Below are 18,825 nucleotides of genomic sequence, written 5' to 3'. Positions count from 1 at the left end.
TTTTTCCCTTTAGAGTCAAGTATAAGCCAAGACTTTGCAGGTCCTTGGAGAAAGAACTCTGAACCTTTAGAGTCAATAAATCTGGACTCTAAGACTTGCTCTGCTAATCATTAGTTTTGTGGCCACTTCCCAAGCTCCAGGTCTCAGGTTCCTCATCTATGAAATGAGGGGCTTGGCCTCCCTGATCTTTAATAGACCTCTTCAACTCAGTGATTCTCCAAGAGCAGCCTTGAAGTAAGGACCATAATACCATTCCCAGACTCACATTCTTCATCTTGGGTTATTTTACAGTTTCCTTTTGTTCTAAACTGAAAAGTTATTTTGGAAAGACTTGCAAGTAAATTCAGCTGTGGTTGTATTTGAACTTCTAAAACAAACCCTAAATGAGGGAATCAGGCAGCAGAGCCACCCAGACCCAGGAGGCAGTGTTAAACTTAGAAACATCACCACCTCTGAAATTGCAGGTTATCTGGCAGGAGGAAGGAAAGAGCTGAAGACTTGGAGACCGAGGCCCAGACGGGTCTGTAAGGGAGTGGTGCCAGCCACAGCTGAGCTGGGCCAACCTCCTTCCCCAGGTGGCATCTCAGAGGAGTTCAGGACAGTGACTTTGGGGAAGAAGCAGCCAGCAAATGCTTTGTATGGCTCTTCCACAGACTCTGCAGGGTTCTTTATTTGCAGAGGTCCCTGGCTGGGTCAGCAAGAAGCTTGTTTTCCTTCCCTTGACTCCCTTGCAGATCTGGCCCAAGAGAATGGGCCAGAAGCCTCATGCATTCAGCTGATGCTTTCTCTTTTAGGAGCACGTGCAGTTGATGTAACCTCCCCCCCTCCCCAGCCCCCCTCTGAGGTTATTCTGGACTGGTCACAAGCGTGCTTTCCAAAGCCTGCCTCAGTTAGAGCCCCTGCTCCCCCACCAAGCAGAGGCCAGAGAGGAAGCATCAAGTAAGCCGGCTGACATCAGGAAATCAATGCTGAGCTGGCTCTGCTCCAGCCACCGGGTCAAGGTTTGGGAAGCTGCATGTTTTATACCCTTTTGCTGTTCAGGACAGTGGGGAAGATAGGAGGCATGTTAATGTTTCTCTCAATTCAGGGATGCTGAATAGAAAACTATGGAGATGCCCTTTTCTCTAAAGTTAGTGTGTTATAGTAGAAAAAAATAGGGGTGTAGCAGCCCTGAGATGTTCTTCCAGTTCAATTCCCTTCTCTCAGCTCTAGATTCTTTGTTTGTAAAAAAAGATCAGGGTTTGTAAAATCTTTCTAGTTCTGACTATTCTGTACTCCACAGGCTTTATCATGTCTGAAATTATATATTCCATGGCCTAAGGTTTCTTTCATAGGATCACAGGTTAGAGATAGAAGGGGTATGAGAGACCACTTAGTCCACCCCTCCCCCCATTTTAAAGATGGGAAACCCAAGGTTCCAGAGGGATGAAGCACTGGCCAAAGTCACATTGGTTAGAAGGAGTAGAGGTGAGATTTGACCCTGGGTCTTCTGACTCCTAATCCATTCTTTATTTTTCTCCATTGAACCATTCTGCTTCCAAACAACTCTTAATTTCTATGTTTTAAGTTCTGTATCAGCTCTGAAATTCTGCATCCTATGCTCTGTTCCACTCTATGTTCGAGAGTTCCCCTCAGCCCTGACATTCTGTGTTCCTTGTTTCAAATATCACCTATCTTAAAGTCTCTTCTATCTCTGGCATTCTGGGTCTTGCTGTTCTTCCCAGTTCTGATGATCCAGCCTGCTGGTTCTACGATTTCTGTCAACTCTGAATTTCTATGGCTCCTAGATGGCTTTAAGTGATGGAGTCTGGCTCTTAACTGACTCTTTTCATCAAGCCTGCACCCTTGCCTCCTTGCCCCAGCTTTCATTGAATACTAGATTTTTAAGGACCCAAGGCTACAGTGAGAAACCTTTTTTTGTCAGCTTTGCCTGCCAGGGGTTTGATTGCAACAGTTAATGGGGTGTGTGGGGGGGAATCAGCTGGAGCTTAGGCTGCTCCAGGCCAGCTTCTCCTTCCAAAGCAGGAGGAGGGGGAGACTAAGGGGGTGCTTTCTTGCCAAGCAGCTGAACTTCAGGAAGTGTTTTAGCTCTCCAAGAGCCCGTGGGCGCCAGGCCTAAAGTTTCCAACACATGCAAAAGTTCGTAAACTAGAAACGCATGCAGCACGGAGGCCCGGCTGTGGGATTGGGCAGCAGCATGTTTTCCCTACTCCACCACGTTTCCAACCTAAGGAGCTCCCAACTTGTCCCCTCCCCAACTAAGAATTGGGGAGGGTCCACTTCAGAAGATTCTCTCTCCTCTTTCTCCTCTTTCCCCCAGTACTATACCTTAGCTGGACCATTGAGTGTTTTTCAGTCAGTTATGGCTCATATTCACCCTTGGCTAGATGGCCACAGCAAAGTGATGTTCATTCAGTCTCTGGGAAGTAGGGTCAACTGCCCCTTTTTCCCTTGAGATACAAGACCCCGATTCCCCTCAAAACTTGCCATCAGGACTCAGCTTCCCCTAAAACTTTTGTTTTGGGGCCAAAGGCTCATTTGGCAATGGTTTGATGTTTCTTCTTTAGTAACTGCTGGGGAAGGAGGAAGGAGAGATTTTCATCAGTCAAGGAAACCTCTTCTCCCTCAAATCTTCCTTGAAGCCTTAAAAAACCTTTGTGCAGCAGAATAGGCTAAAAGGATGCTATCAAAAACTCCCCTGAAAGTCATCCAAAAAGGGAAGGCCGAGGGCAGGGAGTGCCCTGAACCTGTTTTGCAAATGACTTTCCCTTCCCAACTGGTTCCCACCCTCACAGACTGCCTAGGCCTCCTTCCAGGGGTGAAAAGGTACTTTGGGGCCAAAGCCTGAGGAACCATTTTGTTTTTTAAAGTGAAAGAGTTTGGGTTGGACCCACAGGTCAAAACAGAAATGATATCAGAGGAAAAATCATTCAATCCAACTAATCTCTCCTTCCCCAAGAGGAAATCAAATAAACCCTCTCCAGAGGATGGAAAATTGAGAAAATTTGCAACAGCTTTTTAGAGCAGCCTTGTACCTAGCTCTCTTAGCAGAGCTGCTGAACCAGTGGAGGACAAAGATAAGCCCCAAAGAATGTAGGCCTTTTCATATCTCAGACACTCAAGGGAATGAGATAGAGCAAAGACAAGGAAGAGAAGTACCTGAAATTTAGATGTCTAATAATTTGTTTTTGTTCACTGTGCTTTCACTAATACGAGGAGCTTCCTATGAGGAAATTCTCTTCAATACAAACCTGCAGTTCTGCAATTTATATTTCTACAGTCATTGAATTGCTTGAGTCACTGAAAGGTTATCAATCAGTTGACAGAAATCATAGAACCAAAAAGCCAAAAAAACAAAACCAAAAAGCACCTTTTTGCCAAAGCAAGGCAAAAAACAGTTCCTGCTCTCATGGAGTTTACAGTCTAATAGGGCGAGATAATATGCAAGCAATTAGGTTCAAAAGATTTATTGTTATACAAGAAATATATTTGTCATATAAATAATATATTGTTTATCCTATATTGTATATAAATAACATGATGTAATACATATGCCTAATGTATATATTAAATTGGAGATAATCAAACAAGAAAAGATATTAGCTTAAAGAGATATTGGAAGATTTATGGGTTACATGAACAACAAGATGACAGACCAGACATTTTTTCTGATCCTCACAACCTCTCAAGACTCTCCAAAACAGAATTTATGTAGCAAAGATAAAGCAACCTCAGCTGTTTTCAAGAATTCAAAAGGTTTCAAAAAAAAGGAAATCCAGGAATTGACACTGACCCTGAGTTCTCTTAGCACCCCTTCCTCACCTTCCACTGGAGGCTGCACTAGTAGATCCAAGGACATAACCCTCCTCTGACATCAAACCCACCCCTACATCTGTTCATAGGGTGAGGGGGTTCCTCCACTAAGGGAAAGAGCACAGACACAGTTGGCGACAGGTCTGACCACTCAGAAGTCAATTGGGGCAGAGACTTAGGCTAGAGAAGTAAGAACCACCTATTGAAGGACAAAGTCCGGAGGCTTTGAAATTCAGCCCCTAAATCACAGAGGGGATTCTTATGTCTTTACAGTATCAAGTGAAACTGTCCCAATCTACCATCCATTAATTCTATAACTGAGTTCTTTGCCATGGACTATATTTCTGGCTCCAGAGAAAATAAGGAACTGGGGAAGGAGGTCTAGAAAGACTTCTTGCATAAGATAGGATTTTAGATGCGACTATAGGAAAACTAGGAAGTTCAAGAGGTGGAAATGAGGTGGGAATTTCAGGTATGAGGGACAGCCAATGAAAACTGGAGTGCAAAGATGGAGTATCTTAATGTGAGAAATAGCAAAGAGGTCACTGTCACTGGATAGCAGGAAAATATGTGGAAGTAAGCAGGTATAAGAAGACTGGAAAGGAAGGAGGGAACTAGAATTTATATTTGATCCTGGAAGTGATAGGAAGCTACTTGAGTTTATTGAAGATGGGGAGGGGATAGGGGGGAGCTGTGGAAGGAAGTGTGACATAGTCAAACCTAGATAAGTGATTTATCCTGGGTCATATAGCTAATAGATGTCAGAAATGAGACTTGAACCAAGGTCTTCCTGGCTTCAGGGCCAACTGTTTAGCCTTTACACATATATGTTGAATTGAAAAGGATGGACCGTGTACATCTCCCATGTATAATATTTGAAGCTACTGCCACAGGATCATAAATAAGAATTTTATACTGTGATGCCCAGAAATAGTTTTGGGCACATACAAATTTAGAGGAAGGAGACACCTCCCTTCTTGGTCACTAGTTGACTGAAATGTCAATCAGCCTTAGGCTAACCAGTGACTGCTTTAATTGATGGTTGGCCTGATATTGACTGATAGCTAGTTCTCTTAGCAGAAGGGGGCCAGGCCAGAGGGAATAGCAGGAGTACAAGAAGATACTATTAGGTTATTCTTTTTCTCCCATCCCCCTAAGCTATTGGTTTGAAAACACATTAGTAGACATGACCATGTCTGAGCCTTCTTCACTATCTTGTTAGGTTACTGGAGTGGATAAGAAATAGGAACTCTCAGAGGACAGAGATTATTTCATGTTTGCCTTTTTACGCATAAGGCCTGGCCTACTCAGTGTGGTCACTGCTCTAAGTAGAGAAACTCAGTCATCATTTGTTGTGTTCCTACCACATACTTACCTTAGAGGATTATTATGAGTCTCCAATGAAACAATATAAAATTTTATGGGTATGTGTAAAGAACTTTCAAATTTTTTAAAGGGCTTATGGCAGCTTGTCATTCACATTATTATTGATTAATAATACTGTTATTATTATTATCTAGCATAATACCAAGTACTATTATAGAGAAAAGAAAAGGAAAAGATGTAGTTCCAGGCCTGCATGGGGTTAAATAAATTTAGTTGAGCACCAAATAAAAATAATAGTTCATATTTACATGGTCTGCTTATATGCCAGACACTGTCCTAAGCATTTTACAAATATTGTCATTTGATCCTCACAACAATTCTGAGAAGTAGGTGCTATATTATCCTCATTTTACAGATGAGTAAACTAAGGCAAATAGAAGCTAAATGACTTGCTCCAGGTCACAGAGCTAGAAAATGTCTGAGGCCTCTGATTTCAGGTCTTCCTGACTCCAGACCTAGGGCTCTAGAACATGTGGAATAGAAGAAAATAGAAAAAGATGATAGCACTGTGTTGTATAGTATAAATGTGGGGGTAGTGTGGAAGTTTAGAAAGGCCAATGTTGCTCCTAAGTGTACTTGGTTGTCATTTCCCCACTCTGGGCTTCAGTTCCTTGCTCTCTAAAATGAAGTGACTGAACTACTTGACAACATCCCTTGGGCTTTAAAGTTACAGTGGTCTTACTGATGGAAGCTGGGGGGTGCTGTGGTGTAGGGGGTTCCATGTTGCTGATCAAAGCCTTCTAGACAGGGGAAGGAGGTCCAGTTGGGGCTTTCCTGGGTAAGAAGGAGGCAAAGAAGAGAATTGTACAAGAATGCAGGTGTTGGGGGGGTCAGTGATATGGGTCTGGAGCCTTTCATGGCTAGAGCCAAGACTTTAGTCTGCACAACCCTATCCTGAGGGCTAGTAGGAGGCTAGGAATTTGGGGGTCAAATGTGAACTACCATCAGGCTGTGGAACTGACCCAAGAAAGGAACAAGGGAATGAGAAGGGAACAAGCCATTATGCCAAGTGCTTTTTTATTTCTGATATTTGTTAGTGTCCAACTCTTCATGTTTCTATTTGGAGTTTTCTTGGCAGAGATATTGGAGTGGTTTGTCATTTTACAGAAGAGAAAACTAAGGCAAACAGGGTGAAATGACTTGCCCAGGGTCATACAGCTAGTGTCAGAGGCTGAATTTGAGCTCAGAAGATGTCTTCTTGACTCCAGGCCCCTTACTCTATCTACTACCTGCCTAGTCTGCCCCAAATACTTTACAATTAACACTTTATTTGATCCACACAGTACTGTGAGGTGTTATTATGATCTTCATTTTACAATTCAGGCAACTGAGGCAAACGTTAAGTGACTCCCACATAGGCTAGCAAGTGGTCTGAGGCTGTATGTGAATTCAGGTCTTTCTGCCTCCAGTGCTTTTTCCACTGTGGTGCCCTTGCCATCTCAGGTTGCTCGACTTGCCATTATGATCCTCATTTTATAGTTAAAGAAACTGAGGCAGAGGTCAAGTGGACTCCGGTCCAGCACTTTTTCTGTTGTCACTTGTCCTAACATCTCAGTTTGCTAAATTTGCTATTTTGTCTGGACAAACAAGTTTTCAAGCTCCTCTGGCAGGCCCTGATGTCCAACTTCTCTTGTCCTTTTAGTTGAATAATTCCTGACATGTCTGTCACACACACACAGACACATAGACACACACATATCATATTTCATTGCAACATTGACTCTGTCCCTGAAGATACATTGAAGCAGCCCAGGAGGAGAAGAGGTTAGCACCTGGATCTGGAGTCAGTCTGCCTCAGTTTCCTCATCTGTAAAATGAGGATCATAATAATCTCTTTTTCCCAAGGTTGTTGTGAAGACCAAATGAGATAATATTTGTAAAATACTGTGCAAACCTTAAAGCACTCTATAACTGAACTATTGTCATCATCATCATTATTATTTTATAGAGAAGGTGAATAGTTTAATGGAGTTTGGAAGGATGGTGGATAGGTAGAAGTCGAAGACTAGGACAGACACATGAGTGAATGAATAAAAGCTTGGTAGAAAGATCACTGGCTTTGGAGTCTGAGCACCTGAGTTAAAATCTTGACCTTAGGGGCAGCTAGGTGGCATAGTGGATAAAGCACTGGCCCTGGAGTCAGGAGTACCTGGGTTTAAATCTGGTCTCATACATTTAATAATTACCTAGCTGTGTGGCCTTGGGCAAGCCACTTAACCCCGTTTGCCTTGCAAAAAAAAAAAAACCTAAAAAAAATCTTTGACCTTAACATAAGTGACTTTGGATAAGTCACTTGACTGGGTCTCAGTTTCCTCATCTGTAAAAATGAGACTTTTAGGCTGGATGACCTCTTAGATTCTCTAATATGTATCATCTTATCTCTGATCTAATGAAGCATACTGTGAATCAGCATATTGTACATGTGGATAATGGCATGTTGGCATCAATATTAGTCTAACATGGGAGTAATTTATAGAGCATAACATTTGGGGCAATGGAGCTGTAAGGAAAGATGGAATCTATTTTGCTTGTTCTGATGACAACTTTTGACATAGTAAGTAGAGACTGGGGCAAAGGTATGAAAACAGAAAGATTTGTGTTTAATATTCAAAATAACTTTCCCTTTGTAAATGCTACAGACATTGGGATTTGTTCCCAGGGGAAGCAATGGTATGTCCAAATTGTTGATCCAGAGAGAAGATCATTCTCATGCTAGAATGGTTTCAATGCCTTGCTGGTGATTTCATTATTGTTGTTTAGTTGATTTAGTCCTGTCTGACTTTTGTGACCCCATTTAGAGTTTTCTTGGCAAAGATAATGGAATGGTTTGTCATTTCTTTCTCCCATCCATTTACAGATGAGGAAACTGAGGTAAACAGGTTTTAAGTGACCTGCCAGAGTAAAACACCAAGTAAGTGAGGAAGGCTTTTAATTCAGGTCTTCCTGACCCCAGGTCCAGGGCTCTATCTGCTGTGCTGTCTAACCACCTCCACAATGGTGAAAGGATCCTAGATTTTGAGGCAAAAAGGACTTTGGAGGATACTGAGTCCAATCCCTTTATTTTATAGATGAAAAAAACTGAAGCAAACAGAGGATGTGACTTGCTCAGGGTTACACAATTAGTAAATGTTGGAGTTAGGATTAGAATCCAGGTCTTCCTGATCCAAGTCAAGTTCTTCATCTATTATACTATGTTGCTTCAGAGGTGATGGGGTAGGAAGGTGGGGAATAAGATGATTGTTAAAGGCCTCTTCAAGCTTAGTGACTTGAGGACTTGAGACCTGACTGTCCACTTTATGAGGATGAACTCTCACTTGGAATTTGCCTTCTGTTCAGACCTTTTCAAAGATATCCCAAAGGATGTGGCCATTTGCTGGGCAGGGAGTCAGCTGAGGGACAAGGAGGGATAACTAGAGGAGAAGGAGAGGTAGAAAACTATGGTTAGGAGGGCAGCTGGAAGCAGATTGAGGGGTCTAGCTGGTCTGCTGCATAGGAGAGACAATGCCCTTGCTCAGAGGTCCCCCACCCCCACCCTGGTCAGATGGTGGTTGCAGTGGTGACTGTTATACTGAAATCTCAGAAATAGACCTAGAGTCTTCACAGTCTCCAAGATCTAGAAGGTTCAGTCCTGCCTGGTCCTCACATTCCCCTTTTCTTCTTTCCTCCCTCCCCCCTCCCTCCAGGTGACAGTACTCCAAGCTGGAGATTATGTCGGTGAAGGTGAGGTTCCTCTCCTCTGGGGATGTCGGCACCATGGGCAGGAGCTCCTCCTTTGCCGGGTTCAGCAGCGTGCAAAGCAGGAAGATTTCGTAAGTCCCACCCACTCACATAGTTCAGCTCCCTGAGCAATACTCCAGGCTGGGAGCTTGTGCAAGGCCTCTTAAAATGGGTAGTCTTTCTCCCCTTCCTCACCCTCCAGATGTTTGAGGAATGTCATCCAGCTGCCATTTTCACCTCTCCTGACCTCCTAGCCAGAGCCAAGCACCAATCACTGGGTCTATATCACATACCTCACCCTCTACCCCCATCCCCATCCCAGTAATTTTAATTTAATCTACAATTTCTCAGATTTTTATTCCTTAAATTTGTAATAAATGTTTTTAAAGTTTTTAGACCTCTTTGACTTTCTTTTGGTTTTGCTTTTTATAAGGCAATGGGGTTAAGTGGCTTGCCCAAGGTCACACAGCTAGGTAATAATTAAGTGTCTGAGGCTGGATTTGAACTTAAGTCCTCCTGACTCCAGGACTAGTGCTCTAGCCACTGAACCACCTAGCTTCCCCCATGCCTTTCTTTTTTTTTTTTTATTATAGCTCAATAAGATAATGCAGAGATTATTATCCCCATTTTACAGATGAGAAAACTATTACCCCCCCTCCCCAAACTTGTCCAAAATCATGTAACAAATTGGTGGCAAAGCTAGGACTCAATCCCAAGTCTCTGACTTCCAGTTCAGTTTGATCTTCTAGGGATGGGGCTGGGGTCAGGGTGAGAAGGGACTTAACAGTAGGATAAAATTATTCCTTTTTACCACTGGAGGGGAGTAAGAACACAGAGAAGGGGAGCCATCTTTATGAAATTTATGGGAAGATTAGGATAGAGGTATCAGCAAGCAATTGCCATGTCCTCTGAGGAACCAGGCTTATTACAAGACAATGAACACACATGTGGAACCCAAAGAGTTCCATCCTCACAGATGTTTGCATATCTCCTTATCAGAGGAAAGAGCAGCCCCTTCTTCTCCAGATCAGTCATTAGCTGGCCAGCCTGGAGAAGGTTCAGAGTGTCAGTGGGAGACAAAAAAAAATCAAGTCAATGGACACTCAGAACAAAGCATTTCTAGAAAGTCTGGTAAGCAAAAGAGGCTCAGAAGCTGTTATCCTAGTTATATCCTTTAGGGTGAGAGAAGCAATCTTTGGGAAAAAATTTCTTTCCCCGATCTCCAAGATTCTTTATGGATAGGTCTCATTTCTCAAAGTCTGATCAGTGTGATCTCCATTTTCAAAATTCAGAAGCTCCACTGGAGATTGGGGGTTGAGAAGAAACAAGTATGGTTTTTCATTAAACCCTCCAGGCCTTACTGAAAAGAATCTGGGGGAATCAAGTGAAGCTGAAGTTCAACCACACTGAATTAGAAAACCTAAATTTGAGTCCTGACTGGGCCCCTCGCTTGTTTTTTTTTAGGTTTTTTTTTTTTGCAAGGCAAACGGGGTTAAGTGGCTTGCCCAAGGCCACACGGCTAGGTAATTATTAAGTGTCTGAAACCAGATTTGAACCCAGGTACTCCTGACTCCAAGGCGGGTGCTTTATCTACTGTACCACCTAGCCGCCCCGGCCCCTCACTTATGATTGTGGATAATTCATTTCCCTATCTGAGTCTCAATTTCCTCATTTGTTAAGTGAGGTTAGTAAGGCTTGTACTACCTATCTCCTAGGGTTATTGTGAGGAAGACATTTCATAAACTATAAAGTGCTATACAGAAATGAGGCTTTTTTGTTTACTACTGAGAAGAATTCCAGGCCCTGATGCAAATGAATTCAGACCTCAAGAACTGAAATCCAGTTGCCTAGAAAGAGTTGCCAAAGAAATCATTCCTTCCTCTTGTTTCCTGGAAGGCTGACCTATAGATCAATAATATTCAGGGGCTAGCTTATGGGACTGGGATGGAGTGAGGAATCTGAGGCTGCCTCTGCTCTATTGACTTGTTCATGGGCCTTGGGTGATGTGGTTTGGAAGAGTTGATCACAAGGCTTAGGCAAATATAATTTGAAAGCTTGTGTGGACTTAGAAATCTCTTGAGTTAAAAGTGACCTTTGGATTTAAGATCTGGAATGTTGGAGCTGGGAGGGACCTCAATAATTCCTACATTTTCCCTGTGCATGTGTGTGTGTGTGTACTTGTATTTATATATATCTATATATATGTATGTATATGCTTATGTGTATATATATATATTTAGTGTTTTAAGCTTTATAAAACAATATATATTATCTCACTCAGTCCTCAAAATAGACCTGTGATGGGGGCAGCTAGGTGGTGCAGTGGATAGAGCACCGGCCCTGGAGTCAGGACTACCTGAGTTCAAATCTGGCCTCAGACACTTAATAATTACCTAGCCGTGTGGCCTTGGGCAAGCCACTTAACCCCATTGCCTTGAAAAATCTAAAAAAATAGACCTGTGAGATAGGTGCTTCAAAGATGAAGAGACTGAGACTCAAGAACTTGGGATTCAAACCCAGGTCTTCCTGCTTCCAAGTCTTTCTGTTAAGTCACCTTAGAGACCAGCCCTCAGATCTACATATGATGAACAGAGAATAGAAGCAACCTGGCCAAGATAGAACTCATGTTTCTTGACTTCTAGAAGTCATCATACCACTTGGTATATACCAAGGAAGATAGGGAAATTGGTATTTAGACTGGGAGACCAGAGTGGATGATGGCCAGGAAATAAGCCTCAAGACTTAACCTCTGAAGTCAATGTCTGACTGTGGATCTGGTGCAAATAGGAGACTTGCAGCTTGTACAGGTCTTCAGACTTTTGAGAGGGTCAATGCAATTACTGTTGACTAAAGAGCCATATGGACCTCTTCCATCCATGAACTCCAGAGTTCTCTGTGCTTCCAGGACCTTGGAAAGCTTCCCTGAAGACCAAGGGAAATGGTAGTCTGTGTACAAACCTGATCATTCCTGATAATGATCCTCCTTGCTTGAAAGCCACAAGGTTTGTGGATAACTTCTCCCATTACCTGTTGATTGTACTTTCTTGCCATTGTTTCCAGTGATAATAGGTGGTGGTGCGGGGCACAGAGAAGAGAGAGGGGAAAAAAATAACAACCCATAATTTCTTGATGACTTCTTGGGAAACAGGGATCATGAAAATGGATTGACATTTTTTGTGTAGTTTATGGCAGATATATGCAAGCATATTTAAATACCCTTTGGCTTAAACTTGTTTCATTTGGCCTCAGTTGATGGATATGTCAAAATTCTGGATAGGCACATTTGAATATGGAAGTTGGGAACAACTTCCTCACCTTTAGAACTGGATGAAGAAGTTTAGAGTTTCCTGGTAAGATAAGAGAGAATGAAAGACAGTGAGAGAGGGACAGAGAGAGAAAAACAGAGACAGAGACAGAGTCAGAGACAAAGATTGCTTTCTTCAGCAGTTTATGCCAGGCACTATATAAAACTCTAGGAATACAAATACCAGAAAACATGACTGTCCTTGCCTGCAAGTTAATTGCATTTTAATGGAGAAAGACAATGCATAACAAGGAGCTGAAAGAGGGACATGGCGATAACTAGTTAGTAACCAGGTATGGAAAGTTTGGCAGGGAAATTGTAGGTAAGATGAGGCAGAAGTTTATAAAACTGGAATTGTGAGAGTGAGGTGTGTGTGTGTGTGTGTGTGTGTGTGTGTGTGTGTGATATGTGTATGTGAGTGTGCGTGTATGGTGTGTGTGTTTGAGCATGGGCTGTGTATAAGTATGTGTTTGTCTGATATGTGTGTGGTGAGTGTGTGTGGTATATTGGTATATATATATATATATATATATAGTATGTGTATGTATAAGTGTGGAGTGTGTGAGTGTGTGTGTGTCAGTGTAGGGTATGTGTGGTGTGTGTAGTGATTATGAGTGTATTTGAGTGTGTGTAGAGAGGTATGTGTGGAATATATGTGAGTGTGTGTGTGTGGTGTGTGTATGCATAGTAAGTCCAAGATGTTGGGGCTGGGGAAGGGCAGAAATAAGGATGATGCCAGAGGGTAGCTGCTGTGGGGCTGTCTCAGATCAGACCTCTAGGACAAACCAGGGCTCTCCCAGATTACTGGGCTGGGTTAGGTGAGCCAGGGGTCCCAGATACACAGAGTTGTAAGGGATCTTAGACGATGCCTGATGCAACCATAATTGAACAAAAATATCTCTGCTCTAGCATCCCTAAAAGTGTTCATTTACCTTCTGCCTATAAGACCTCTGGTGACAGCTAACCAAGTTACTATCTCCTGAGCTGTTCATTCCATTTTTGTTAAGAAGACAGCTAGGTGAAGCCTTGCCTGGAGTTAGGAAGACTCATCTTCCTGAGTTCAAATCCAGCCTCAGACACTTAATAGTTATGTGACTTTGGACAAGTCATTTCATCTCTGCCTCAGTTCCCCAACTAAAATGGGGATTATAACAACATCAGTTTCCCAGGGATATCCTGAGGATCAAATGAGAGAATATTTGTTAAAAAAAAAAATTCCCTCATTCATGTGAGGGATCTTTAGGTTCCTGAATGACCTTGTCACTCTCCAGTTAGTCTCTTCCCCAAGATCATTTTGTTTTACTCCTTGAAGGTTATGGAGCTATTTGACCAGCAAGAGCTGCTCATTAACCTCCTCAGCAGTGAAACAGGAAACAGAGTGGGGAAGAGATGGCTTGTTTTTATAGGTCTTCTGCTTCCCGGAGACCCTCTGGTTTGGCACTTCTGCCTCTCCTGGGAGGGCAGGAATGATCTAAGCATTCAATTACAGACCTTGCCTTCAGCTTCTCTTTCACCAGGTAACCTAACCTGGCTGAAATGGACTCCTGCTGCCAAAGCCAACTTAGAGAATTGATTGTGGGTCAGGAGAGAGATAGGCAGGGTGAGGAAGTAGTCACTGTGAAGGCTTCTGGGTCTCCTTATATTCCTTCTCCTCTAATCCTTCCCTTTTCTGCTCTGCACTAAAGGAGTTCCAGGCCCTATCAAATATAAGACTTTTAAAATTGCAAATTCTCTTGAAAGTGGGAGCCCCCAGAATTACTTTCACTTTTTTCTTTAATATTGTTAAGAATTTCTAATTTCCTGAGTGTGAGCTTTCCCCTCGCTACCCAGGGTCAAGAACTCAACTCTCTTCACCCCTAATTAAATAGTTGTTCGTGAATTATTATGACTGAAAAAAATTCATTGCTAACTTTAGCCTGGATAGCCTGCCATTTTGCACTTAGCATGGTTGGCAACCTTGGAAAAGAGTTAAGGTCCAGCTAGCTTGGTTAGACATACTGGAGTTGCCCTCCATGATAGACCTATTAGAGGCCATGGTCACTTCCATGAAGCATCAGAAGAATATCTTAGGGGTTCACAGGAAGCTGACTGAGATGTGCAAACTTTCTAGTTTGACTTAAATACCAATTATTGTTATATCATTAGTCCAGATTTGTGATCTCATGAGTACAGGGAACTCAAAATAAGGAAATTCCCTCAACCAATGCAGATCCTTCATTTTCTTGGGGACACTGAAAGGTTTAAGTCACTTACCCAGGTTTCTTATTTATTACATGTAAAGTTTACATGTAAGAAATGAGCCCTAACTGAAGTCTTCTTGCCTTAGAAATTAACTCTCTAATCTGCTTACAGAGGTAGGTGGGTGACATTGTTAGTAAAACTCTGCACTCGGGGTGACCTGAGTTCAAATCTCACCTCAGATGCTTATTAGCTGTGTGATCCTGAGCTTGTTACTTTTAACCTCTGTCTGCCTCAGTTTGTTGTTGTTGGTAATTTGTTTTTCACATGTCTGTCTCTCCATAATCCGATTTGGGTTTCCTTGGCAGACTTACTGGAATGGTTTTCCACTTTGTTCTCCAGCTCATTTTACAGATGAGGAAACGAGGCAAACAGGGTTAAGTGACTTGCCTGGGGTCACATAGCTGGTGAGTGTCTGAGGCCAGAGTTGAACTCAGAAAGATGAGTCTTCCTGACTTCAGGCCCAGCCATCTTTGCACTGTGACACCTAGCTGCCTCAGTATGCTCAACTGTAAAATGAGTTGTTATGAGGGTCAAATGAGATAAGATTTGTATATCACTTAGCATAGTATCTGGTATATAGTAATAACTTAATAAATATTTTCCCTCCCTTCCATTATTATTAAAGTTGTAAGTGACTGAAACCAACTTGTTTCTCCAGGACTGATGATGAATTATAATGCTGGAGAGCTATGAGATCTAGGAAGACAGTATTAGAAGCAAGAATTTAGAAAGGGGAGCTAAGGTTTCCCAAAACATAGATACAGATTTTGATAGAATGAAGTTTTTTTTCCATGGGATAGTTAATAGAGGAATTCATTCAACAAGAGCTGAATTTGAATCTTGCCACACACATATGTACTAGCTGTGTGACCCTAGGGAATTCTTGAGCTATAGTTTCTTCTTTTGTAAAATAAGGGGGGGGGGCAGACTGACTCAGTGAACTCTGGGATTCCTTCTATCTCTAAATCTCTGATGATACTAATAAGAGATCTCACCTGGGTCAATTGACAAGGCTGCCTTTAATCTCTTCATTGTCATTCCCCAGCAAAATAGCAACTCATCATGTGGATAGCATAGACACAAGTAGTGGTTGGAGATATTAGCAGTCACTTTGCTCATTTTTTACTTGATATGGATTTTTTTTTTTAAGGGGAGGGAGAGACTAGGTATTGGTATAAAACCTGCCCAAGCAGCTCCTGAATTTCACAGGGTGAGGGCAGTGACAAAAGAGAGCACCTCCCTCACTCTAAAGATGTCTGTTACGCAGTGGGGACCTGCAGTAATGAGACTTTCCAAAATATTTGGGCTCAGAAGTACAGGGACCATTCAAGGGGCAGAAGTTGTGATGAGTGGGTGGGAAGTGTGCAAGCATGTATGTCTGTATGTGGATCTGTCTCTCTGTCTGCTTCTATCTGGCTTTTTTCCCTGAGCCTGGCAGTCTGTTGTTTAATATTTACTGAAGCTAGATTCTCCTTGGAACATCCACACCCTCCAGTAGCTTGCTTACAATACAAGATGGCATGACACACATATTAGACATGCAGCCTGTCTCCCAACATGTAATTATCCCACAAATACATATTGATCATGGGCTGGGTTGGTTCCTGTGACTGCTCAGAAGAGCAGTGGGTACCATTTCTTGCAACAGGACAAGCTCAGTCTTTGGAGTTCCCACACTGGTGGAGGCAGGGGCAGGATTGATTCTTCCTCCAGAGCTCAGCATCCAAGCTGGGGAAGGAGACTGAAGGATGTCTTTGGTGAAGAGAAAGGATGGCTAGGCACTGGGCAGCCAGCTGTTGATCATTAGTACCAAGTGCCTATAGTTGAGGAACAACAGCGGTGGGGACTTTTAGCCTCTCATGCCTCTGAACTTAAAGGTGCCCTAGCTGGGCCTACTTGGGATTCAGCCTCTCCGTTCGTGTCTGGGTTGGGGAGGAAACTGCCACCTTCTGCAGCTACTGGAGCCTTCAGTCTCTCAATTAAGATGGCTACTTTGCGGAGATCTCGCTCCAAAAGGTTGGTCGAAGTTTGCATTCTCTGGTGTGTGTGTGTGTGTGTGTGTGTGTGTGTAATATTTGCTAGGTCTATCCCCTCCCTCAAGCCAGGAAATTTGTTTCAAGGGGGAAATCTTTGGAAATGACCACTTGAAGGCCAGTGACCATGACCCCAGTAGGAGGGTGCCTGTCTGTATGTGTGTGTGATTCTTATCCTCCCACCTGTACCAAAACAGCCCAAGGACTTTCAAAGTGACTGTGGAGCCTAAGAACTGGCTGGGCCCTTTCTGAAGGGCTTTCAGAGCAGTCTCTGGCTGGCTGAGTTGTGGTCTGACTTGCTCTCCTCTAGATTAGATCAGTTCCAGTCTATTGAGCAAATAGAAAATTTATGCCTGTGGTATGCCTAGTATCTTGCTAATCTGGAAATGTGAATAGCCCAGCTATTTTGACTTTTAAACTTCTTAGGTACATATTGACAGGAAGAGGGTGGATAGCCTCTTAAGGGGGTGCTGAGGTATGTAAACTGTGAAACTCATAATCTCTTGTCTTCCACATGTAAAAAAAAAGCATTTATGTACACACATACACTGCATTAGGAGAAAGAGAAAATTATTACATTGGAAAGAGTACTAGATTGTTAGCTCAGACACCCAGGTTCATATATCCCAGTTTTACTATTTACTACCTGTGAGACCTTGACCAAGTTACTTCTCTTTCTAGGACTCAGTTTTCTTACCTTTAAAATGAGGGGGTTAGACTTTTGGGTCTCTGGATAATTCCCAAAGTCCCTTCTTGTTATGATCTCATGAAACTTGGCTGTGTCTATTATAGCTAGTGGAAGATGCTGAAATAAAATATAAATATCTAACTGCTTTCCCCAGGGTCTTGAATTATTGAAGAAATTTAGATTTTTTTTTTATAGGTCAGATCTCATTACCACTAATCACAACAGACCATTCTAGTTCTTTGGCTGAGCTTGAATGTTGTAGCAATGGGCTTTTAAGCAAGTCAGCAGTTGGGTCTTTGAAGCTGCTACTGCTGTTGATTATTTCTTAGAGATTTTGTGGAAAAAAGTGCTAAGTCCTGGGTTCAAATTCAGCTTTAATGCTGTCTATTGGAGTGACCTGGAGCAAATCACTTAATTTTTCTGAAACTGACTCCTCATCTATAAAATGATTAGATGACTTCTTGGGACCCTTCCAACTCTCAATCGATAATCCTATGATTTTTCTTTGCAGTGTGATTTGCTTTATAATCACTTCAGATGAAAATTGAATTTCTGTTTCCTGTTCTGCACCAGATCCCTAAAGTTAGAAGAGCCAATACACATTTACTACTTTCTCTCCCATTTCTGCCCCTTCCAACATTCAAAAGTTTTCATGATCATTTACTCTAAAAGGTCAGACTCCACATTGAGACCACCATAGTTGGTTCCACTTAATTTTGTTTCCCTATCAAGAAAATCCTCAGATGTGTGTGTGTGTGTGGGGGGGGGGTTGAATTTGAGGAGAGTGTGAGTGAAAGAGTCTCTCCTGCCCCCTCCCCCCAAATCCTTCAAGGCTCATCTCAGTATCACATCTTCTAGGAAATCTTCCTATGGGATATTAGTCTGCCTTGAGCTCCTCCTTCGCTAACTTTCTTTGACTTTTTTGTTGATACCTCCTTATTTTTTACCCTGTCTTCTTTGGTAATTACTTCTGTCTTCTTTCTCCCTACTAGCTAGTGAACTCCTTGAAGACAGAGACAATGTTTTACTCATTTTTGGGAGCTCTCAGCCTAGGTCTAGGAATATTGAGGGGCTTAAGAAATATGTCTTTGCTTGTTGGTTAGGGTTTCTTTAGTCGATGTATTAGGTCCATAGTGGTTATTGAATCTATAGAGGTATAGGGCAGCTAATCAGTACCTGGATAGCATACTGGGCCTGGATTCAGGAAGACCCAAGTTCAACTCTGTCCTCAGTCACTAGCTGGTTGACCCCGGGCAACTCACCTGTTTGCCTTAGTTTCCTCATCTGTAAAATGAGCTGGAGAAGGAAATAACAAGTCACTCCAGTATCTTTGCCAAGAAAACTCCAAATGATATCACAAAGAGTTGGGCACAACTGAAAAACAACAAAACAACAAGAAAGAAGGTGCTAGTGTTAAGTATATTGCATTTGGAACCAGCAGACCAGGATATGAATGCTGGCCTTGCTATTCTCTACTTGTGTGACTTTGAGCAAGTCACTCAAACTATCTAGGCCTCTGTTTCTTCCACAACAGATTAGCTGATCTCTATGGGTTCTTCCTGCCCCGTATCTTTTGCTGAGATCAATAACTTACCCTCTCTGAGATTGTTTCCTCATCTGCAAAATAGAGATAGCATCTATCT

The 18,825-nt window shown here is 42.4% G+C and overlaps 1 protein-coding gene across 1 annotated transcript in view; it reads left to right on the top strand.

The window, feature by feature from the left end:
- The window catches only part of RIPOR3 (RIPOR family member 3), a 100,870-nt gene that overhangs the window by 47,328 nt on the left and 34,717 nt on the right, over nt 1-18,825 (top strand). The window contains exon 2 of the mRNA XM_074190103.1: nt 8,883-9,008. Coding sequence (XP_074046204.1) covers nt 8,908-9,008 — 101 coding nt within the window. The 5' untranslated portion in view covers nt 8,883-8,907. The remainder of the gene's footprint in view (nt 1-8,882; nt 9,009-18,825) is intronic.

This window comes from Macrotis lagotis, chromosome 1, assembly GCF_037893015.1.
Source record: "Macrotis lagotis isolate mMagLag1 chromosome 1, bilby.v1.9.chrom.fasta, whole genome shotgun sequence".
Taxonomy (NCBI): Eukaryota; Metazoa; Chordata; class Mammalia; order Peramelemorphia; family Peramelidae; genus Macrotis; species Macrotis lagotis.
The sequence above is the reverse complement of the archived record's forward strand: the minus strand, read 5'-3'. Positions and strand labels throughout refer to the sequence as shown.